The sequence below is a fragment of the Talpa occidentalis genome, unplaced genomic scaffold (genome assembly GCF_014898055.3).
Source record: "Talpa occidentalis isolate TD23 unplaced genomic scaffold, MPIMG_talOcc4v2.1 talOcc4.13, whole genome shotgun sequence".
Classification (NCBI taxonomy): domain Eukaryota; kingdom Metazoa; phylum Chordata; class Mammalia; order Eulipotyphla; family Talpidae; genus Talpa; species Talpa occidentalis.
Window position 1 is genome coordinate 69,360,129 of NW_023601322.1, and position 23,183 is coordinate 69,383,311.

General features: G+C 45.8%; 1 protein-coding gene and 1 long non-coding RNA gene across 6 annotated transcripts in view; one reads left to right on the plus strand and one right to left on the minus strand.

Annotated features, from left to right (window-relative positions):
* ETF1 (eukaryotic translation termination factor 1) overlaps window positions 1–7,758 on the plus strand; it is a 27,523-nt gene extending 19,765 nt beyond the window's left edge. For all 3 annotated transcript variants that reach the window (XM_037509205.2, XM_037509206.2, XM_054694347.1), the window contains exons 5-11: window positions 2,368–2,506; window positions 3,091–3,281; window positions 4,300–4,429; window positions 4,896–5,051; window positions 5,467–5,531; window positions 6,382–6,529; window positions 6,811–7,758. In XM_037509205.2, the coding sequence (XP_037365102.1) occupies window positions 2,368–2,506; window positions 3,091–3,281; window positions 4,300–4,429; window positions 4,896–5,051; window positions 5,467–5,531; window positions 6,382–6,529; window positions 6,811–6,893 (912 nt within the window). In that variant the 3' untranslated portion in view covers window positions 6,894–7,758. The remainder of the gene's footprint in view (window positions 1–2,367; window positions 2,507–3,090; window positions 3,282–4,299; window positions 4,430–4,895; window positions 5,052–5,466; window positions 5,532–6,381; window positions 6,530–6,810) is intronic.
* The window catches only part of LOC119243425 (uncharacterized), a 24,166-nt gene extending 4,128 nt beyond the window's left edge, over window positions 1–20,038 (minus strand). The window contains exons 1-3 of one of the 3 annotated variants that reach the window (XR_005124706.2): window positions 19,996–20,038; window positions 18,470–18,612; window positions 5,092–5,297 (exon numbers count right to left, since the gene is read on the minus strand). This is a non-coding gene — a long non-coding RNA (uncharacterized LOC119243425). Of the gene's footprint in view, window positions 1–4,900; window positions 5,298–11,852; window positions 12,112–18,469; window positions 18,613–19,995 lie in introns of those variants that run through there. The other 2 variants (XR_005124705.1, XR_008551435.1) reach the window with 2 other exon arrangements.
* Window positions 20,039–23,183: the final 3,145 nt, after the last annotated feature.

The window sequence follows — 23,183 nt, forward strand, 5'->3', positions numbered from 1 at the left end:
TATTTGAAAATATAAAAGAATAAAAGAATATAAAATATAAAAGAATTTACATTGTGACTCTGAATGACATAATTATTCAGCATTTTTGAGGCAAGTGCTAAGCTGAGTTTAGAGAACAAGAAACAATGATTACCTGACCTCTCCTCTCCCTGTATACCCGTATTTGCCTATATTCCTTGCACCATTAGTTTATTGCTCACAATTGTAGTCTCTTTAGTAGCAGGACTAGAAGAGCTTTTTTTCCCCTATGAAACTTTTGACTGACAAAGCTGCCATAAGATGAACTTTAAGGGTGGAAAGAAAACCTCATTAGAGTGACCTAAATCAGTCAACAGTAGAACAATCAGGAATTCACAGCTGGCTTCTAGTTCAGTCTTCTGCCTTTCATCAACCTAGGGGAAAAACTTCTATACTGGAATTAGAACTGACATTTGTCAGCACAGTTTACAATGGATGGTTTTACTAACTTGACAGAAAGTCCAATTCTAGTTGGATGGTGGTAGGTTGCATAGATGGTGAGACTGTTGTTTTGGCTTTCACAACCTCTTTCTGGCAGAAGCTTCACTAGGGAGGCTTTTGACCACCTTATTCCATTTACCTGTGTCTGGTTTGATGAAAGCAGATTTTGAACCTTGTTGATTTCAACAGTCCCTAGTACTCATGTTATTTAGCTTCAGCTTATATATTAAGTTAGTTTCATTGGCTTTTCTAAAATTTAACTTCTCTTCCTAGGTACCATTTGATTTTGCTAACATTGTTTATTTTGGCTTTAACTGATAAGTCAGTAACTAGAATGAAGGTAGCATACTGCACAACACAATTTTAATTCCAGAATAATTAGGATATTTACACATTTTCATTAAGGATAAGATTATTATTCCCTAATTATCACCCTTGTTAAAAACCTAAATTAGGTGCCTCCCTGATGGCGCAGAGGTGAAGTCTCCGCTATGAAGCTATTGGCAGCTGCTGCAACATGAGTTTGATCCCTGGCCAGGGAGCTACCCCTCATGGCTCAGCAGACCTCTCTTTTCTCTGCTCCCCACTCTGTCTCTAGTGAATGGTCTCACCCCACCCCCACACACACAACACACACACTTCTGGGCCTACACCCCAGCTCCTATATGCGTAAATAAATCTTCAAAAAAAAAAAAAACAACCCAAGTTAAGCTACCCAACAGATCGTTACATAAGGCAAGAATTTTAACAAGTGCAATACACATGTCTTAATGCCAGTTATTAAGCACAGGTTGGTTAAAGATTGATTCTTAATGATTAATGTGCTTTCTAGTCAATTCTTGAAGGAGCTATTTTCAGAAATGACTGTAATAATTTCTTATTTCTTAAGAGACTGTCACCTAGCAGTTAGTCATCTGCCAAACTGATAGTATTTAAATTCCATCAAGAAAACTTGCCTCTATCAGTTTGAGTCCTAAGGCTATTTCAGTATTTGCTCTTGGTTGAAATTTGGGGATATAATGCTAACTAACACGGGAGGATACGCTTCTCCCCTCCCAACCCCCATTAAAAACTCAATCATTAGCTATGATACTTTTTAAAATAGAGTTAAGTATTTATTTTTTTAACATTTATTTATGCGTACAAGAGCTGGGGTGTAGGCCAGAGATGTAGGGGGTGAGAGGACCCACCAGAGACATAGAGAGGGGAGCAGAACAGGCGTATCTACTGAAATACACTGCCGAGGAGAGCAGCAGGTGAGACAGGAGAGGTCTGCTATGCCATGTGAGTCATTTCCCTGGCCGGAATCGACCTCGGGAATCAAACTCATGCTGTGGTGGCTTGCAGTATCCTGACAGCACTGAGACTTTAACCCCTGCACCACCAGGGAGGCCCAAAGCTGGAAGATTTTTTTATAGACTGTATCTGGGTTTTGTACTTAGAAACTAGAGTTGTCAGGATATACTCATTTACCATCGTGAGCTCTGCCCATTAATACTGGGGTTATTATTGATAACAGAAATTCAACTTTCAGAACAAACGTTAGACTTATAATTTGAGTGTTATATTCCATACACTACTATCAGTCTAAACCAAATCAGTAACTAGGAAGAAGTTGAGCCTTGTAAATGTATTAGTTCTGTTTTCATGTACCCAGGCGAGGCATGTTGAAAGAATTCACAGATATAGTTGGGGTTTTGTTTTTTTCCCTTTCCACTAGTTTCAGATTTGTTTCACACAGGTAACATTTATAGCTGAAGTCTATAAATCATTCTATAACATAGTTTTGGGTGTTAGTTTGTTTTGGTATTTGTATTATTCTGAGTGGGAATAAAGAAAATTCTTTCCGTTTTTGTCATGACCCTGGCCAAGCTTTGGGTTTTATTGTGTGGTTCTTGTGTTTTTCAGGCTCTTACAGCACTACTTTCTGATGATAGCAAATTTGGCTTCATTGTAATAGATGGTAGTGGTGCACTTTTTGGCACACTCCAAGGAAACACAAGAGAAGTTCTGCACAAATTCACCGTGGATCTCCCAAAGAAACATGGTAATAGAGAATACAAGCCCCTTTGCTTTGGGTCTAGCATTAAGGAAACAAATAGTATAGTAAGGGGGGAGTTAAATCCAGGTCATGGGAGAAACATCATGACTCATTGGTGTTTATGGCTCTTTTAGCCATGAGAATTTATAGTCACTCTGAAAATGAGTAACAATTTATGCAAAATAACAGTATAGTCTTTTTTTTTTTTTTTTTTTTTAAGATTTATTCATCGAAGAACTGGGGGGGTAGGCCAGAGGTACAGGGGGTGAGAGGACCCACCAGAGACAGAGTGGGGAGCAGAACAGGTGGATCCACTGAAATACACTGCTGAGGGGAGCAGCGGGTGAGACCGAGAGGTCTGCTGCTCCATATGGGTTAGCTCTCTGGCTGGGGAGTGAACTCAGGCCATAGTGATGATAATGCCGTGAGACTTAACCCCTACACCACCAGGGAGGCCCCAAAATAATCATTTTTCCCTTTGTCTTTTCTTGGATGATAACATAATTATTTAGTTACTTCTTAATTAACAAAGCATCTTGTATTTCTTTATTAATTGCCTTATTTCTCTCACCACTTTTTTTGTGTCAAAGGTAGAGGAGGTCAGTCAGCCTTGCGTTTTGCGCGTTTAAGAATGGAAAAGCGACATAACTATGTTCGGAAAGTAGCTGAGACGGCTGTGCAGCTGTTTATTTCTGGGGACAAAGTGAATGTGGCTGGTCTCGTTTTAGCTGGATCAGCTGATTTTAAAACTGAACTAAGTCAATCTGACATGTTTGACCAGGTAAGTGAGAAGGAAGTGCTCTATGATGTCTCTGGATAGAAAAAGTGAGTCCTTTCAGCACATCTGGTGTAGGCACATCTTTTCTCCTTTTGCAGTGACTTGGCTTCTCTGTTAAAAACCTTAGAAGACTACTGGTTTAATGGTTTGCCATAATTGACTTTAAAACTTGTTTGATTTTGGAGAAAATGGGAGCTGGTTTTCCTGACTTTCTTGCATTTATTTCTGGAAATAAATAAAGGAGTGAAACTCTGAGATTTATTATAGAGCTGATTAGCCCTCAAGCATTTAATCTGAAAGACCTTTTGGTTTATTAAATAGATTAAGCTATAGCACATTAGGGTGTTCTTCTGGGGGGGGTAAAGTAGAAGTTTCATTTTGTCTTCTGCCACGTTACTTATATGTAAGCAACCAACAGTTTCCCCTTTCATTTATTTTTTAATTTTTTTAAACAGTACGTTTACTTTTTTTTTTCTTTTTTTTTTTTTTTTTTTTTTTTTTTTTGTAGGTTTATTTTATTTTTTATGCATAGAATGGGGAGGGTAGGCCATGGGAGGGTGGGGAGGGCGGTGAGAGGTTTCACCAGAGACAGAACAGGGAGCAAAACAGGTGGATTGACTGAAATACACTGCTGAGGGGAGCAGCAGGTGAGAAAGGAGAGGTCTGCTGCACTATGTGGATTAGCTCTCTGGCTAGGGAGCGAACTCATACCTCAGTGGCTGGCGATAGCTTGCTCGTGCTGATACTTTAATCCTTGCGCCACCAGGGAGGCCCCTCTTCCTTTCATTTACAGGAAACTTTTGTACTTCATGAGTTGACCTCTTAGAGTATGAAATGACTGGCTGGGGAAGTTTACTCTAGCAATTGTTGGCCACTGAGACCAGCTCATGAGTAAATTGGGTTCCTCCCCTTTTAGACTTCAGTGATCATGTTGCTGTGTTATGCAAGCCCTTCAGAGTTAGTGGGTCTTGATAAAGGTGTTTTGAGTTACTGATGATGCTTTCTCTCTTTCTTTGTGTAGAGGTTGCAATCAAAAGTTTTAAAATTAGTTGATATATCCTATGGTGGTGAAAATGGATTTAACCAAGCTATTGAATTATCTACTGAAGTCCTCTCTAACGTGAAATTCATTCAAGAGAAGAAATTAATAGGTATCAAAAACAATTAACTAGTCTGTGAATTGTTCTCATGTATATGTATGCATGTACACAACTGTATATATGAAAAAAGACACTTAAGTATGTATTTCCACTATTTTTTTCCCTTTGACTATAGAACCACACTTAAGTCTTATTTCCCATGTTAATTATCCCTTGACAGTGATGAATAGAAAGCCTGATTTAAAGATTAATTTGCCCATTGTTGAGTCTTGTTTGTGACTTAATTGAGCATGTACACATTTCCACAGGGCTAAGTATTTGGCCCAACTGTACTTCTTGAGAGTTGATTTCTGGAGCTTCAACTAATGCTGGGATTTTTTTCACTGACTTTGGCATTCAATCAAATTTTAGCTTTGTTTGTTTTGTCTCTTTCTGATATCGAGTTGGGGAGAGGGGTTCTGTATATCTACAAAGGAAACTGATCCCTGTCCTTACTGTGATCTGTCCCTAATCACAGGGCGATACTTTGATGAAATCAGCCAGGACACGGGCAAGTACTGTTTTGGAGTTGAAGATACACTAAAGGCTTTAGAAATGGGAGCTGTAGAGATTCTAATAGTCTATGAAAATCTGGATATAATGAGATATGTTCTTCATTGCCAAGGCACAGAAGGTATGAGAATTAGAAAATAAGATTGCTGGTTTTTACTGACCTGTGTTTTCTGGAAGTCTGGGTTGGAGATTTGGGCAAGATGGTTGTTCTCAGGAGTAGTCAGAAAGCAGATGATCTGTGTACCTTATTCTCCTCTCTAGTGTGTGACACATCCTTGCATAGATTTTTCTGTTTGAAATGCTTGATGCCTGGTTGAGATTGTTTTCTGGGGACAAGGACTGTGTCTTGGATGTCTTCATTGTTTCCCTGTGACAAAAACAATATATCTCTATGCATGCTGATTGACAGGCTTATGAAAATAAGGTTGATAGAATAAGTTTATGATCCCTTTTCTCTAACCCTACCTCATCTCGTGGGACTTACACCTATTCTTTTGTGAGAACCAGATTAACACATTTTTTCCCCAATACTACAGAGGAGAAAATTCTCTATCTTACTCCAGAACAAGAGAAGGATAAATCTCATTTCACAGACAAAGAGGTATGAGATTGTTTTCTTGATTTTTGTGATACATGCAATGAAACAAATCCAGATGTTTAAGGCTCTGGTAGCAAAGTGTATATAGGTCTAGGAATCATTTTATCATCACCTCTCTTTGCTTTTGTACTTGGGAGTGGGGTGGAGGGAGGAGGCATTGGAAAATGGTGAGCTCCTGTCTGCCAAATACTGGTCTGATCCCAAGGAAGAACACAAAGTCATGGTTATTGCAATGCCTTACTTTTAAAGTAGTTAAACAGCCGGAAAAAAAACATTTCATCCTTGAAATATCAGGGAGGTAGGTTTTATTGGACAGTCCCGCTCCCGCCCTAGGAAACACGCTCTCTCTTCACTTAATCTTATCAGCTCTGCTATTGAAATGACTTCTGTGGTTTGGTCATAATGCATCACTCCAGCTTACAGCGTCACCTGCCCAGTAGAGATCTCATTAAATGTTAGTATCTTCAAATTCTGTGTTGAAGGAGTTTTTTTTACAAGGCTGTTCCCCAAAGCAGTTCTGGCATGTCTCTTCTGGGCTGTTGAACGAGTGCTACCTAGAGACATTTTATAAACAGCCTGACTTCAAAAGACAACACAGTGAGCATAAGTTGAAAAACTGCTAAGTGTATATTGACATTTCATTCTTAGGCTAGGATTCTGAATTTAGGAAGGACTTCAAATTTTTATGCCATTAGAATTGAGTGACCAGAGACCAGAATTCACTTAGAGTGTTTTAATATGCACCCTGATGAGAGGAGAGGGAGAATAAGAATGATGGCTGTCAGGGGAGTCGGGGATTTTAAGTTTTGGTATAGTCTAAACCCATCGTTTCTGCATCTTACGATCACTGTAGACAGGACAAGAACATGAACTAATTGAGAGCATGCCCTTACTGGAATGGTTTGCTAACAACTACAAAAAATTTGGAGCTACGTTGGAAATTGTCACAGATAAGTCCCAAGAAGGATCTCAATTTGTGAAAGGATTTGGTGGAATTGGAGGTGAGTAGAAAATCAGAAAAGTAAATTTAAAGCCAGGGTTTCAGGCCAGCACCTTTCCCAGCTATCCCAAAATAAAATTTCTTCAGATTTGATGTATGTTTATCATCACTGAGGCAGGAGGTTGGGACAGCACATAGCTGCAGGTTCCTTAGTTTGAACCATGTTATCATCACCTGTCTTTGCTTTCTGTGCATCTGCAAGGGAATTGAGCCTCGCTATTACTGTGAACCTGCCCCATCCCATGAACACGGTGACATCTATTCTTTGGTTTGTTTCCACAGGTATCTTGCGGTACCGAGTAGATTTCCAGGGAATGGAATACCAAGGAGGAGATGATGAATTTTTTGACCTTGATGACTACTAGGTAGTCGACATGGGTCCGGCAAAACGTGCCTCGCCCTCCAGCATCCAACCCAAGGAGCATACCCGTGGTGGAATCCAAACAGATCCCTGCCTTACAATTGGAACGTTTCCAGAACTTAATCCATGAGCATTGGATATTGAAAAGAAAACCGAAACAAAACCAGACCCAACCCTACACTTTGGTTTGTCATGGTGTCAGCGCAGCAGCCTACAACTAAGTTCCTAAATGCCACTTTGGACTAATTTAAACAAGAATCCCAGTTTTTACTTTTACTCGATGGTGGAATTGGTTGCTCTTGTATTTTATGAAAAAAAAAAAAATGATTTTTTTAACCTTCATACATAGAAGCAAAAATACTTTAACTGCTGTAAACCTTCAAAAGTTAATAGAAATGAGATCTCACTGGTTTGTTTCTTATTTTGATTGGAGAAAAATTAAATTGCTGCATTTCGCAGTGACCCATTTACATGGCATTCTCAGCTTAGACTGCATAAGAAGAAATATATGTGGTGAAATATTGGAACCATTTCTCTCTCGGTCTCTGTTTAATGTTGAAAGGGTGAGCTAATAGGAGGCAATTTCAACTTCACTCCCTCTCACTACCCCTCCCTCTCCAGACTGTCAGTTTCAAGGATGCAAACTGCTTTGCAAAGTCAAACTGACATGAGAAGCATTTAGGTCAGTGCACTGTTTCCTTCCATCTGTTCTGCAGGCGCTCTTGTGCCCAGGGTTTTGGGAACTCTTAGCATCAATTGCTTTGACAAGGGTTCTCCTAGCCTACTAGAAACCAGTTTGGGATGGATATGACGGGGCTTCTGTGCTATTGCTGGGATTGGGAGAAATAAAACATGCAATTTAAGTGGAAGCAAAGAAATTTAAAGAATATTTTATTTTGCCTGGGTCTATCCTTGGTAAAAGGGAGGTGGTCGTGTTTTCCTTGTGTTGGATGGCATGAGATTATGTGAATGTTTTGATTTTTAAAAAATGAACTGCAAGGTTTTCACAGGAACGACAGACAAGACATGTATGACTGTGCATGTAATTATAACCCCCTGACCTCCTGGTGGGGTTGGAGGATCTGTTTCAAATATGGGACTTAAACGAGCACCTCTCATGAGAAATTATGGGAGGGGGGTGGGAAGGGCAGGGGTGGGAAGGGATGGGACACAGCTTCTGGCACCAAGTAACCATGTTGGATCCAAAAGTGGGCCTGAAAACCTGAAGCTTATGTTTCACAGCTGGGCTGTAAGTGGAACTTGGCCCCAGCTAACATGCAAGGTCGTGGTGTGCCCGAGGTGGTGGTAGTGAACAAAGTGTATAGGATGTTCCCAGTGGTAGCAATGGAAAAAAGTATACCAAATGGACTTTGAAGGACCAAAGGTTTTAAAAGTCAATTGGTATCACCCCCACACTGATCGGTTAGTGGGGTGCATTTGGTTTTCAAATTGGGTACTTTTAACACTTTAGTGCCTGACTGCTGTTCTTCACTGACTTGACTCAGTCACTTGTAGCTTTATTGGTCTGAACCAGCTCCTTGTTCCCAGGTTGCAGACCTGCCTATCGTTCCAATAATCCTGTTTCACTTGAATGAAGGGTATGTCTTAAATGTAAATCTTCTGATTCTCACACTGTACTCTGAGGTCCAAATGATTGTCTGTCGATGTATAACCTGATGTCTCAACCCCCAGTGAGAAGTCGATTCTTTGGTGTTCACCGACATGGGAGGCTTCACCGGAACAGGCTTTTGCTTTGGGCTCTGCTGTTTGTTTGCAGAACACCCAAGAGCGAGCAAACGCTCTCTTCACAGCAGTACCTTAGGGTTTTGCCATTGTAAATGGGTCTAATGTGATATGACAAGACCAGAGAAATTGGATGTAAATTTACATTTTTGAATGCTTGTTTCACATGATACGTTTAGGGTATGCAGCTCCTTTTGTAGTTTTTATTTTTACTATTTAAGTTTGGAAATGATGCCAAATTTTTGTATTTCTTTAATCAATGTGTTCTCTTCGGTGATATATATTGCATTATATATTGATGTGTGTATCAATATATACTGATATGTATTACACTTACACATACAAACACATAAATAAGAGGGGGTGAAAACCATAGCCTTTGCATTCTCTATAGCCTCTACAGAGAGATCCTAAGCAGCAAAATCTTGGTGTTGTGATGTACAGAAATGGAGAAGAGTATTAAACCATATTTAAGAATACACGTTGTGTGCTTGAGATTTTTTAGGCCTATTCCTAGAAAGCTCTGCACTGTGGAGACAGTGTGAGTGAACTCTCCAAGCATGTGTCAGCCTAGTCATAGTTAATAACTTTCAGCCTCGGATTTTAGTTGTCTTCACTACATTTGCCTATGAAGGGTGTATGCAAAGGATGGCTGAGGTCCTAACCCCCAAGTTAAGCTCCAGAGGAAGACATTTCCAGTTGCTGGGGCTACCTGAAACTTGTCTTTTTTTTTCTTTTTTCTTTTTTTTTTAAGACATTGGAATATATTCCGATGTAACAAGATCCTGTGGAAGTACATGTGCCCCATCTTATAAATGATGAAACAGACCCAAAGTGTAGGTTAAGTAGTGGCTCTTTGGTGGTGAAACCAAGTTTTATCCAAGGCGTAAATTCAGAGTTGACATTCTACATTTGGTTGTATTTGAATAGAAAGGGCCAAATGGATGAGCAGAAACAGCCCTCTTTCTCCTTGATCTGTACCCCTTGTGCTGGGTAGATGAGGAATTCCATCATCCAAGAGCAAGTCCTATGCTGGTCCACCAGAGCAGGGCTTTAGGCCAGGGTGAGATCAGGAAAGGATTTATTTCCTTTCCTCAAAGGTTGAGGTGCCTATTAGAGCTGCTTGGCAACCTAGGAAGCCTAGTTGAGGAACCAAGGCTATGCATGGTTTACTTCACATTTGAGAAAATGTTTTTAATAAAACTGGCACTTTCTCTGTCACTTTGCTTTTTCAGCATACTTTTGCTTATTGTCTGATCTAGCTGATAGCCTTGACGAAACCCAATCATCCTCTGGCAAGGGACAGACATGCCTCTGCATGGCAGAGGTATAATTTTTCCTCCTAATGCATCCCTAGGTGCTGTTTGAAGTCAAAAGTTGGAAGGGAACACAGTGGTGCCGGATGTGTGGGCTGTTGTGCATGCTGCCTGCCTGGACCTGTAGCATTTGCCATCTTTTGTTCTCTGCCTCCGGTTCTCATGCCATGGCGCTCCCAGACAGGCACAGTGGATTCAGGGCCAAGTGCCAAGGCGAAGTTTAAGCCTCATGCCAGCTTCTCCCTTGTTGCCAACTTGAGAGCCTACTGGGACTCCCATTTGCCAAGTTCCACCCTGATGGGACTGTGCCTCCAGGGACATAGGAACAGACCAGCCAAGGAGTATGGGAGCACTGGGTGCCAAAGTTGCCGACGATGTGGCTCAACAACAGGAACTAGAGCTACATGTGCAAACAACTTATCTCCAGGCTTCTCTGATAGTTTGAAATCCTGCCTGGGTGAACTGGTCTCAGGAGTATCTGAAATTGCCTGTGGCAGACTCATCCTTGAACTCAGTGAAGCGCCCAGGACAAAGAGCTCTTCTGGTTCTGGCTGTCATGCTGGGCTTGTGATGTCAGCCAAAATACCCTTTCTGTCCCTCAGTTTCCCTATCAATGTAAGACCATAAATCAAAAGAGACTCCAGCTGTAAAGCTTTCAGGATGGCATCATGGTAGCAGAAGACATGAAGTCTTAACGTAAACAGCAGTTTTACCACCTGTAATGATGCCAAATCCTCAAGAATTGTGAGGATTAAATGCACCAAGGCATATGAGATGTCTAGTGCAGAACCTGGCACTCAGGGTTCAGATGTGAGGCACTCTGATACCAGTCCCACCTCTGGAAGTGGCCAGGGTGAGATTGTGCAGGCAACCACGAGGTGGTGCTAGAGGTAAGGATCGTGGCTGCGGAAAAAATTTACTGCTGGTAGGGATATTAGTGACAAATATTAAGAGGTACCTGGACAGTTTGTTTGCCCTTAAAAATCAGAGAAATGGAGAGGGCAAACTACCACAGGAAATAGGAATGAATGAACAGGGGAGAGACCAGAAATCTCAGTGTGGGCTCTGAGCTACCCAACTGTAAAGTAACTACAATCACATTTTTGGAGCAGTTGCCATGTACCCCACACAGTGTCTGTCACATGCATCATCTAATTTAATCCTCAAAAATGAAGTGGGAAGATTTTTATATCTGACTGTCCAAGTTCAGAAGCTACTAAGAGGCAAAAATTTGACCCCCAAACTAGTGTGGTTCCAAAGGCAGTGCAAATGCAGGTCATTCTTCAGGAAGGAAGTAAACAGTTGCTGGTACTACTGAGAAAATAGGTGGGCACCTCACCCACCCTTGTGCTTTCAGAGACAACCAGCGGCTTGGCTCACATCTGGAAGGCACCTGTCTAGTCGTTCTGTCCTCCCCAACACGTTTTGACTGTCAGCCCAGCTTATACACAGCCACAGTTGAGAATGGATAAAAGAATCTCCCATGGACTCTGTATTCTAGCTGACCCAGCATCGTCAGAGAAGAAGGTACACACATCATGGAATTCCTCACAGACCCGGAGGATCTGCCTCTGCTCTTAATGTCATTAGTAGAACAGTTAACAAAAGTGGAATGTGGACTATAGATGAAAGAATGGATGTTCAATCTCCTGAATTTGGCAATTGTACTGTGCTTATGTAAAAGAATACCCTGTTTCTTAGGAAATATACATTGAAGTGCCAAGGGGTTTAAAGTAAGTAAAACATCCAGGGAATTTTCGAAAGTTCAGAAATGTAGAAGAAAAATATAAGAGCATCAGTTTAGCAGTTTAGGCTCATCATGACCAGCCATTAAAGAACATTGTGATAAGAGTGTTTCAATTCTGACTGATTCACAAGGTACTTAAAACACAAACTTGGCCTCATGCTTCAAATTTGGCTTTTACTAAGAATTTGTGTTTGGCCCAGGTTGGCATTTAGCAGAGGTAGTTCTGTGGAGTTTGCAATGAGAAGAAACCGCGCTGCAGCAGCCACTGGGGCTGGGAGCAGGGCAGGGTCAGGAGAGCAGCTGCTATCACAGTCCTCAGATTAAATCAGCTTTGCAGTTAGCCTGGTGCTGGGTGAGATGAGGTCAAGAACAAGGACTTCTTGGAGGGTCCTTGACTTCGCGCTTCATGAGCTACCCTGGGGGTGTTGGAAAGAAGGCAGAGATGCACCTGGGAACTTATAGTCTGTTCTCAAAGACGTGTCTCTATCTTGTCTACAGCCACACCCTTGTATAACTCCCCTGCTGTCCCATACTTTTACTTCTTAAGGAATCATCACTTCAGTGTTTGAAGGGGCCCTGGCCCTTACCATTCCTAGGCCTTCATTAGAGAGATAAGAGAGCTGAAGCCCAGAGAGCAAAATAATGACCTGTCATGTTCGTGCAGCAAACTAGCAAAGCCAACATGAGCACCTGATGTTACAACTCCAATTTCAGTCCTCTTAACACGCCAGTGATCTTGTTATTCTTCATCTAAGCCCTTTTCTCCTTGTTAGAGATGAGAAAAGGGAGGATCAGAGAGAGTAGGTAAGTGGCCTGAAGCCAAAGATGGAGCTGAGAGGGGGGAAGGTGGCCAACTTCCAGGTGGGGTTATGAAAGCTGCTCTGAAGTCACTTCCATGTGAGTCAGGGTTGGCTTGAGTGTGTAGATTAACTTGCTTCTCTAGCCCCAGGGCTTCCAAATTAGCCCCAACTAAGTTTCTCTACTGTCCTCCCACTCTGCTGAACTAATCTGCCTGGACGCTGCTCCTGTTGGGCTCTCCATTCCTTCCCAACGGAAACCTGGAGGGCAAATTCATTCTCAGGGAAAAGTAGAAACCTGGAAAGGAGGGCAGAAACGTCAAAAAAAAAAAAAAAAAAGGGAGGGGGGAGGATTTACAACTCTTCAAGTTCTCCAAATAGGAATGACAAGGATTTTCTGGGGAAAAGGCAAAGGTACAGAAATACCCTGCTAAGCCAGGGAGGGGAGGCAGGAATTGGGCTCGAGAAGCAGAGGGCTCTGGGCTGGTGTGGGACACATGCGCCAAGCTAAATGGCTGTGAGGCCCAAGTACTTCCCAGACTAGGTCCCCAGGGCTGGTGCAATGGACCAACCTATTTGACAACAGTTCCCACTGGGGAACCCAGAGAGGGGATTCTGTTTGTGATAGGACAGAAACAAAAGAGGATTTACAGCAGCTCCAGATAAAACCCCATTCCTGTGCTGTGGGCTAGTGGCCTCCGTGCAGAAGCTAAGCAAGGATACTCAGAGAACCACTTACCTCCAGACACACCCCCCCACTGCTACCTCTATTCTTTACATTAACGCAGCAGTAGAGACAGCAAAGAATGGCACAAGTGAGGTGGGTTAGAGCCAACAGGGGCAGCCACACTCTTGAAGGCACCTGCTTTACCTGGGGGTGCCTGGCCTATCTGGTGAGCAGGGTTAGCCTGGAGAGGTGAGAGGTGAGTTTGGAGAGGCAAATGAGTTGCTGACTTGATTGAGAGGCCAGGAAGTCGCTCAGATTGCAGGACACCGATTTTGTTTCACCCTGCTCTCATTTTTGTTGTTAGGTTTTATTGGGGTATGATATAAGAATATATGTTATAATGCCACTGTATATATATCTTGGGTTGGCTTTTTTTTTTTTTTGAAAAAATAAAAAAGGAAGGTTGATATTCTTGTGCAAACATCACAATCCAGTGTCCATCAACTCAAAAGTCCTTTTTTTAAAAAGATTTATTTATTTATTTATACAAGCAATGGGTACAGTCAGAAGCGCGGGAGGGTGAGAGAATTCACCAGAGCCAGAGCGGGGAGCAGAGCAGGCAGAAGTGCTGAAGTACACTGCTGAGGGGAGCAGTGGGCGGCAGGAGAGGTCTGCTGGGGATCGAACCGGCGCCGCAGAGGCTGGGGGCACCTTCGCAACCCAGCGCTCAACCGCTGCGCCACCAGGGAGGCCCCAAAAGTCCTTTTGGACCCCTTTGCAGTCAATCCCTGCTCCTCCTTCCCATCCTAGATAGCCACTGATCTGCTTTTTGCCTCCCTATTTCCCTTTCCTAGAAATTTCATGTTACTAGAATATTACACTATGTTGCTTTTACGTCATTTCTTTCACTTATATGAATTTTTCTGAAACGTCCATATTGTTGCATGTGATAAAGTAAGACATATTTAATCTTGTCCCTGGCTCCTGGCACACAGTTCATAAGCCTTTGGAATGTCCAGAGTGCTAGGTCTTGAGATGACTAGAGACTGGGTCACCCAGTGCCTTCAGGGTCGGGGCTGGTTGCCAGAAAGACTTGATTACAGAGTTGGAGGTTTCATTCTCCCCTACCCCCTGCTCCCTGGGGAGGGGAGAGGGCTGGGGGTTGGACAGATCACCAATCAGTGATTTAAACACCAGAGCCTATGAAATAAGGTTTCCATAAAACTCAAAATCGGGTGGTCCAGAGAGCTTCTGGATATGTGACCACATGAAGGACAGGCAGGTCTTGCAATTCCATTTGAGTTTGAGGATTGGCTTCTCGAATTCTACAAAAAGGCTACTGGAATTTTGATAGAGACTGCATTAAATCTATATTGCTTTGGGACAATAACACCATCTTAACTATATCGTTTTCCAATCTATACACGTGAGATATCTTTCCATCTATCTAAGGCTTCTTTAATTTCTCTCAGCAATGTTTTATCATTTTCAGTGTACAAATCCTTGAAGTCCTCCCTTGGTTAAATTTATTCCTATGTATTTCATTCTTTTGGATGCTACTATAAACAGAAAGTTTTCTTAATTTCCTTTTTGAATTGTTCGTTGCTGATGTCATTCTGGTTTTGATTTGCACTTTCCTAATGACTAATGTAGTTCCGCATCTTCTGTGTGCTTATAAACCATTATTCATCTATTTTGGTGAAATGTCATCTTTCATTCTTAATCTCTAATTCCACATTTCCAGGAGAGGAAAGCGGGAGAGTCCCTTTCTCTCCTCAGTACCTTTCTTCTTCCCTTTTTCTTTAAATAAGCACTGACTAGGGCCTCCCTGGCAGCACAAGGGGTTAAGCACTGCACTGTGAAGCTATCCGCAGCCTCTACAACACAAGCTCAATACCCGGCCGGCCAGGGAGCTACCCACATGGCTCAGCAGACCTCTTCCATCTCGCCCGCTGCTCCCCTCAGCAGTGTATTTCAGTCAGTCTGCCTGTTCTGTTCCCCACTCTGTCTCTGGTGGATCCTCTCACCCCCCACATCTCTGGCCTGTACCCCAGCTTTTGTATGCATAAATAAATAAATCTTTAAAAAAAATAAAAAAGCACTGACTAAGTGGTCAGTAGCAAAGTGCATGGGATTAACAGCATTGACACTGGAGCCAGGGGTTTACATCCCATCTGTCATTTACTAGTTGGATGACCTTGGCACATTCATTACCTTCTCTTTCAGTTTCTTCAAGCGTAAAATGGATGTTTTGAATAAAACAAAATAAATAAATTGGGTATTTTGTTAAATAAATGAAGTTTTTATTTCATGTGTTACATAAAATAAGTGCCTGTAACAGCCTAGCACTGTGCTAGACCCCCAGACATAAGAGACACGGTTGCAGTTCCAACAGACTTCCAAGCTAGTGGGTCACCCCACTGCTGTGAAATCCCTACTGCAATGAGCAGCCGAGGGCCACACTGGTCACAAGTCGATTTGACCTGGCCAGTGAGCCGAGAGACAGCTTATCCAAAGACACCAGTGTTTGAACCGAGCACAGATGTCAACAGGCAAAGAGGAATATCACAGCAACCCACAGACTGAGAAAGTGTGGAAGGTGGGGAGGGGACATTTGAGGAGGTAGGTGCTGAGCCTTGTGGATGAAGCTCGCAGACTGGAGCAGAAATGTGATGGAAGGTGAAGCTAGGAAGAGGGCCATGGGATCAGACTGGGGTGCGCTTCAAAGGCCTTCTGAGAAACTGAAATTTTATTCAGAGTATGTGAAGCCATTGAGGGGTTTTAAGCAGAAGGGTAATGAATTCAGATTTGTTTTTCAAAGAGGTCCTGGGGTAAATCTTTTTGCTTTTGTCTTTTTTTCGTGGGGTGAGTTATGAAGCACTGAAACACTGAGTGTCTGAGGAGGGAAGAGCAAAGGCTCAGAGAGCAGCCAGGCAGGGAAAAGGGTGAAATCAGAGCACTGCCCATCAAAGTGTGGAAGCCATGAAAAAAAAGAACACCAAGAAAAGATGAGCACATGTAAGTCCAATGCTGCTGAGAGTTACTCAAGGAAGATGAGGACTGAAAATAAACAATTCTGGGTTCAGAGCTAGGAGGTCCTGGTAACATCTCAGGAGCCTCCAAACACTGCTGCGCGGGGCTCGGGGCCTGCCTGCCACCTCCAGGCCCCACAGCTGCTGGCTTGGGGCTTCCTCTCTGGCAGGCTAGAGTGGGTCTTTCTTTTTTTAAAAAAAGATTTATTTTTATTTATTGATGCATATAAGAAGTGGGGTTCAGGCCAGAGATGCAGGGGGTGAGCAGATTCACCAGAGACAGAGTGGGGAACAGAACAGGCTGAAATGTACTGAAATACACTGCTGAGTCCCGGGAGCAGCAGACGAGTCAGGAGAGATCTGCTGGGTTAGCTCCCTGGCCTGGGATCGAACTTATACTGCAGTGGCTGCCAATAGCTTCATAGTGCTGAGACTTAACCCTTTGCGCCACCAGGGAGGACCCTAGAGTGGGTCTTTCTCATTAAGCTTCTTAGGAGAAATCCTTGAGATTCAAAGGTTTGAGCCGGTTCAACCATGTCCGTACACCTCATCCAACCCACCTAGCTGTTCAGGAACCAGAGGAGCCGACATGAAGGCAGCCTAGTGCCAGGGCTAAGAGCTACTCGGAAGTCAGACGCCATCATCAAGATCTTGGTGAAAGACACTTGAACAACTAAAGCTGTCTTCCAATCTGTGAAACTGATCAAATGTGACAATGAAGCAGGAACCAAGTGCTCCACAAAGAGGATTAGCTCTCCTAGGTTGATGATAGTCATTCATTCAACAACTGTTTATTGGGCCAGGCAGTGGAGACAGTCATGACTAAGGCAGACACTGTGTCAACAAGGGGGGCCCAATTTTAGCGGTGGACCCGGTCAAGCAAAGATTTGATGGATTGACGCGAAAGGCACAGGGGCAGAGGACTGGGTGGCTGGGGTAACAAAAGTCACACCCAGTCTTGGTAGGGAGGGGTTGGTTTCCTCTTTGGCAAGATAGTTTGTGATAGCCTGCAGTTGGTGCCATTAGTAAAAGCTTTGGTTGCTGTCCTTAAAGAGAATATAATTTAATTGAGGAGGCAAGCAGAGGAAAACAGTAAGAAGAAAAATGCATAGAAATACAAGGTAGGGCCTCCCTGGTGGCTCAAGGGGTTAAGCACAGCACTATGAAGCTATCCACAGCCTCTGCAGCATGAGTTCGAGTCCCAGCCGGCCAGGGAGCTACCCACATGGTGCAGCAGACCTCTCCTGCCTCGCCCGCTGCTCCCCTCTGCAGTGTATTTCAGTCTGTCTGTTCTGTTCCCCACTCTGTCTCTGGTGGATCCTCTCATCCCTGTACCTCTGTACCCCAGTTCTTGTATGCATAAATAATCTTTAAAAAATATTCAAGGTAACTGTCCTACTGGGGTCACATTGGCTTTTTTGGCAAAATCTCAGCTTACTAATACCCAAATTCCAAATATTCCCACCATATGGAGCCCCAAAGACCAGAACCCAGGGCCACAGGAGTAATCATCTGTCTCTCAAGGCAGAGAACAGCCCAGGATCCCTACTACTTTATAGGGCTCTCAGAGGCTCAAAGTCCCCTCATTCAGAAGAGAACACAATGCCTGCCCAGTAGAGGTCTGTAGTTCCTGCAAATTCTGTAGTTGGAAAGGAGTTTGCTGGAGCTCCCCAGCTCTTCTCAGGCCTTCCCCTTCTGCTAGGCTCAGCTATAAATAGCTTGCTGGTTTCCAGCAGGGGATCTCCCAGCCCTGCAAGAAGCAAGCACCGCCTTCTCACCCTGAGCTGCCCTCAGCCTGAAGCAGTAGGGGGTGGTGGCTAGCAGGGAGAAGGAAAGGAAAGGGCGGGAACCAGCACCAGAGACCTAGGCCTCTGGACTACGTTACCCACAATCCTACTTCATAGGTGGGAAGAAGAGGCTGCTGTGGGCCTCTAGCCTTACGTGGGAAAACAAGTCAAGAGACATCCTAGGCCCTGGGTATGCAGCCCAGGACTTGGAGACCCAGTATTTTTCAAAATCTAACTCCTGAACCTTCATCATCTCCTCTCTGCGCATCCAATTACAGGCACTCAAGTCAATCTGGGTCCCAGGAGACTGACAAAACTTCTTATCTCAGTGTTATTTGGTGCCAGCACATACTTGTATATGATGCGTGCCCCCAGAGACAGGATGTTCGTGAGTGATTTTATCCTGGGTTGAGCCCAGAGATTAGTTAGGGCTAGAAGGCCCTTATTCCCCGCCAGCTCAGTCCGAGCATTGTCGTTTTCCCCTGCCTCACCTGAGCAGAAGAGTTAAGGACTCGCAAGTTGGTCAAGCACAAAGCTGGGACGCTGAAGCCTTGTTGAATGTCTGGAAGAGCAGGGAACTGTTGCTGGTTTAGTCACTGCTGAGCTCTGGTCCCTCTCTCCGACCTTTGAACTCCTGAAAGATAGATCAGGGTAGCCATGTGGCCAGGTTAGGTGTCAGTCCCTGAAGACCTGTAGGGAGGACTTGTGGGGCTTTGCTGCTCCCTGCAGTTGTAGATAAACCACTGTCCTCAGCTGAGCAAGAGAGGATACCCTAAGTGGCGGGGGCATTCAGTGGGCATTGCTGCAGACTTCAGCTCCACTTCTGGTGTACACCTGCCAGCTCAGGCTCCCTGAGCCTCTTTAACTTCCCCTAGAGTCAAACTATTTACATAGAGTTCTGGGGCACATGAACCTCCAGACCACAGGGTACATAGCAGATGGAGATGTTAAGGTCTTGATCTAAAGGAAAGGCCCCTGGGCCTCCCTGGTGGCGCAGGGGGTTAAGCACCACATTATGAAGCAATCCACAGCCTCTGCAGCATGAGTTCGATCCCCGGCTGGCCAGTGAGAAACCCACATGGTGTGGCAGACCTCTCCTGTCTCGCGCGCTGCTCCCCTCAGCAGTGTCTTTGGTCAGTCTGCCTGTTCTGTTCCCCACTCTGTCTCTGGTGAATCCTCTCATCCCTTGCATCTCTGACCTGTACCCCAGCTCTTGTATGCATAAATAAATAAATCTTTAAAAAAAAAAAATAGGGCCTCCCTGGTGGCACATGGGGTTAAGCACCGTACTATGAAGCAATCCAAAGCCTCTGCAGCACGAGTTCGCAAGTTCAATCCCCCACCAGGGAGCAATCCACATGGTGCAGACCTCTCCTGACTTGCCCTCTGCTCCCCTCAGCAGTGTCTTTGGTCAGTCTGCCTGTTCTGTTCCCCACTCTGTCTCTGGTGAATCCTCTCACCCCCCACGCCTCTGGCCTGTACCCCAGCTCTTGCGTGCATAAATAAACAAATCTCTTTAATAATAAATAAAATAAAGGACCGCCGTCGTCGAAGGTGAAAAGTCACTGGTTGGCCTGAAAACAGGCTCCTTTTCCTCGTCCCCCTCCTCAGATAGAACAACTAGGCAATCATGGGAGCAAATCAGTCTCATAAATAAATAATATATAATACCGTGTAAAGAACATAACAGGCCTATGAGGTGGGGGTGGCAAGGATTTGGATATGGTCGGACGTCTGAAGCAAGGGAAGGCTGAGCAGTGAGTCTACCAGAATGGGGGTGGAGAAAGCGTTTCAGGCAGAAGGGCCAGCTTAAACAAAGGCAGGGAGGACAGAAACAGCAAAAAGGGAGCTAGAAATACAGAAAACCAACTTGCAGAATGCAACGGGCGGGGCGGTGAGGCCTCAGGCCCCGGCTGGGCGCGAGGAAGGCTCCCCAGCAAGGTGTGCTGCGCCCGGGGTGGGGGAGGAGAGCGGGATCAACCCGAAATCGGGGGCGGGAGCAGTGGGCACCTCAGACCTTCTGCAGACGGAGGAATCCCAGGTCCGCCTGCCCCGGCCGGGCCGGGCCGCTGGGGTTGGGGGGAGGCCAGGCCCGACCTCCCAGCCCGCCGGCCGCCCCCTCGTTGGCAGCGGGTGCCCCGGCCGCTGGCTGCCCGGCGCGGGCGGACCCAGAGGGCGGGCTCCCGCCCACCGCCGCCCGCGGGCCGCCTGCCAGCCGCGCCGGGAAGGAAGCGCCTTGTTTGGGCCTCGGGCAGGGAGGAAGCGCCTTGTAGGGCCCGGGAGGAAGCGCCATACATGGCGAGGGGCGGGCGGGGGCGGGCCGGGGGCGGGGCGGCCTCCCGGGATGGAGACGCTTCCGCCGCCCCGTCCCCGCCCGCCCGCGGGCCCCGCCGACCCCTCCTCGGCCGCCGCCTCGCTGGGCCCCGGCCCGGGCACTGCGGGCGGCGGCCGGGCTTCCTGCCCGCTTCATGCCTGGCCGCGCCGGGGTGGAGGCCCAGCCCCGCCGCGCGCGGGCTCTGTGACCTTGGGCGCCGCGCTTCCGTCTCTGAGCCTCGGTTTCCTCTTCAGAGGGCGGTGGGGAGCGCTGAGGGGACGCTGCTGAGCACCCCCCGCGGCGGGCCTGGCGCGCAGCGGCGCCCCGGCACCCCAACAGTTTGGAGGGGGAGGGGATGGCGGCGTCACCTGCTGTCCGGGTGCGTTTAGCCGCCTCCCGGCCGGCTCTGCTCCTGCAGCCTGAATGAAGGGCTGTGACTGAGCTGAGGGCCTGGGAAGAGATCTTTCCAGAAGAAAAGAAAGCAGCCTTAAGGCCTAGAGCTCTTCCTTCTAGGTTTTGGGGTTTAGAATGAACGAGTTCTGAGCCCAGCATCTTCCCTTACCAGCTGATTGATAATGGAAAAGGTACATACCTTCTCTGAACCTCTGTCTCCTCATCGGAGTAATAAGTCCTGATGTGTAGGGTGTTGTGATCATCAAATGGGTGTGTGTGTGTGTGTGTGAGAGAGAGAGAGAGAGAGAGAGAGAGTAGCTGCGTAATTGATGTTCTCTGTAGTTCCCACTTGGGGAGAAAGATCTGAAGGGCTTAAGAACTTGGCCATTCTTCCTGAAAGCCCTGCTTCCCTTGAGGAAAATTATCTCTCCTTTGGTCTCTCTAAGGCCTGGTTGCCAAGATTTGTCACCTTTACCAGAGGCATGTTAGGGCCCTGATGCCCCCTCTTTTTAAGTCCAGCCACCACCCCAGTGACCTGCCCTCCCTGCCTGCTGCTCTCCTCTACCTACCCCAGAGGATGGTGACCTCCGGGACTGTCTACCAAGGACAAAAGAACCTGGAGGAAGTTGAAGTTCCCATCACAGCCAGAACCTGGTATCTAGGACACCATCCCCTCCCACGCCTGCTGTCAGTACCACACCCACACATTTCAACAAGAGATGGGTATCAATCTCTGAAAAACATTTCCCAATCCTCCCCTGTTGGCCCTGCCTTGCCTTCATCAGTGCTGCCTGTCCTGGAGTCCCTCTTTAATCTAACCTGAATTTTCCTGCCTCTCAGTTGCAACCCCAGCCTGCTGAGCTGCTGTTTCCAGCCCCTCAGAGGTTCCAGGCATTTGTGGACACACACAATAGATGCGTGTCACCCACGGTCTTGTTTCCTTTCATCCTTGTTGGGCAAGGAGGCTGTTGTTGGCATGGTAACCTTCCCTGTAAAAGTTGCAGCCCTCAAGGATGTTTTTCAATTCCAGCAGGGACATAGCTCCTTCCCCCTGCTGTAGATCACAGGGTGACATGTAGCTGTGTCATTCTGGCCTCCCCCAGAATGGGGACGTGTTGCAGTGGCACAAAAGACGGAGTGGTTCATGGAGGGCAGCTAAGGGCTTAAGGGAGATGCTGATTGGATCACTGAGGAACAGGTTCCTTCTGCCCGAGGAGTTGTCAATCCTCAGCTGCCCAGGGAAACCAGATCTCAGGCCCAGAATATTTAGGAAGCCTCTCTCAGGATCTCATGGTGAGTGATAAACACACATCTTCACTGAAAGCAGGCAGCAAACAAATGGCATGATGCCCGGTGCTTAATTCTGTAGAATAAACTGATAAACCGTAAAGCCTGCAGAATCCAGTGATTTCCTCTCTCCTCAGTCCCTTTGTGGAATAAATGAATATTTGTTAACCATATCTCATGTTCCATTTTTCTAGATATTTTTTCAACTCGTCCTATGGGGAAGGTACTAGAACACTCATAAGTGGGAAAACTCAAATTTGGACAAAGATCTTAAGGGGCATGACAAAAAAAAAAAATCATACGACCATGCACTGGTGGCATCAGGACTGGCACTCCAGTCTTCGGGTGCCCAGCCCCCTAATTTCTGCTGGGTCCTGTGTTCCTTCGTATTTGCTATTTTATTACTGATAAAGACATCCTTCCTTGCAGGTTCCACGGTATTGCCTTTCTAGGAGGTCCCAGGAAGGAAAGGCAGAGGCACGGTTCTCAGTTCTCCATGGTGTCAGGGTCCTCGGCGCCCCGCCTGGCACTGCAGCAGTGCTGCATCCTCAAATCTGAGGCTTCCCCCTGCCAGCTGCCTTGTCTCCGTCATGGAGTTTCCCCGCAGAGGGCAAGCAGAGGGAAAGTGGTTCCCAGCTGCCAGCTTCATCTAGGCAAAATTGCATTAGAGCCAGCCCGGCTTCCCTCAGTCCCTCCAGAGTGAGCACATTCAGCTCCCCCGCAAAAAGGGAGGGTGCGAAGAGAGGCACGGAGGGAAAAAAGGAAACTTCCATTTCTTTCCCTGCCTGGGAAGCACTTGGCTTCGAACTGCCACTCATCTTGTAGGTGGGGAAGATTAATACTGATCCCCTTGAGATTATAGAAGTCTCTAAAATGAGCCCTTGGGCAAGAGCATTGCTCGGAAAGGGAGAGTCACTAGCAGGAAATCATTGGGTTTGAGTGTGGTGGGAGGGAAACTGAGGCAGGTCTGGGGTGGGGGAGGGAACCCTGGACTCCTGCTCTGCTGCACATGTGCTCTTTTCCAGGGATTATTTTTCTTTCTGCATTTCTTCTATCCAAGAAGACCAGAGAAGAATCATATCCTGCCAACTGGACTAGGGGTAAGGAAGGAAGCAGGAGGAGGAGGTTGTGGCCTCAAGTAAAATAAGGGAGGTGTTAATGTTATAGGACAGGGAGAGGGGCAGCCCAAACCCCGCAAACCAGCCTATTCT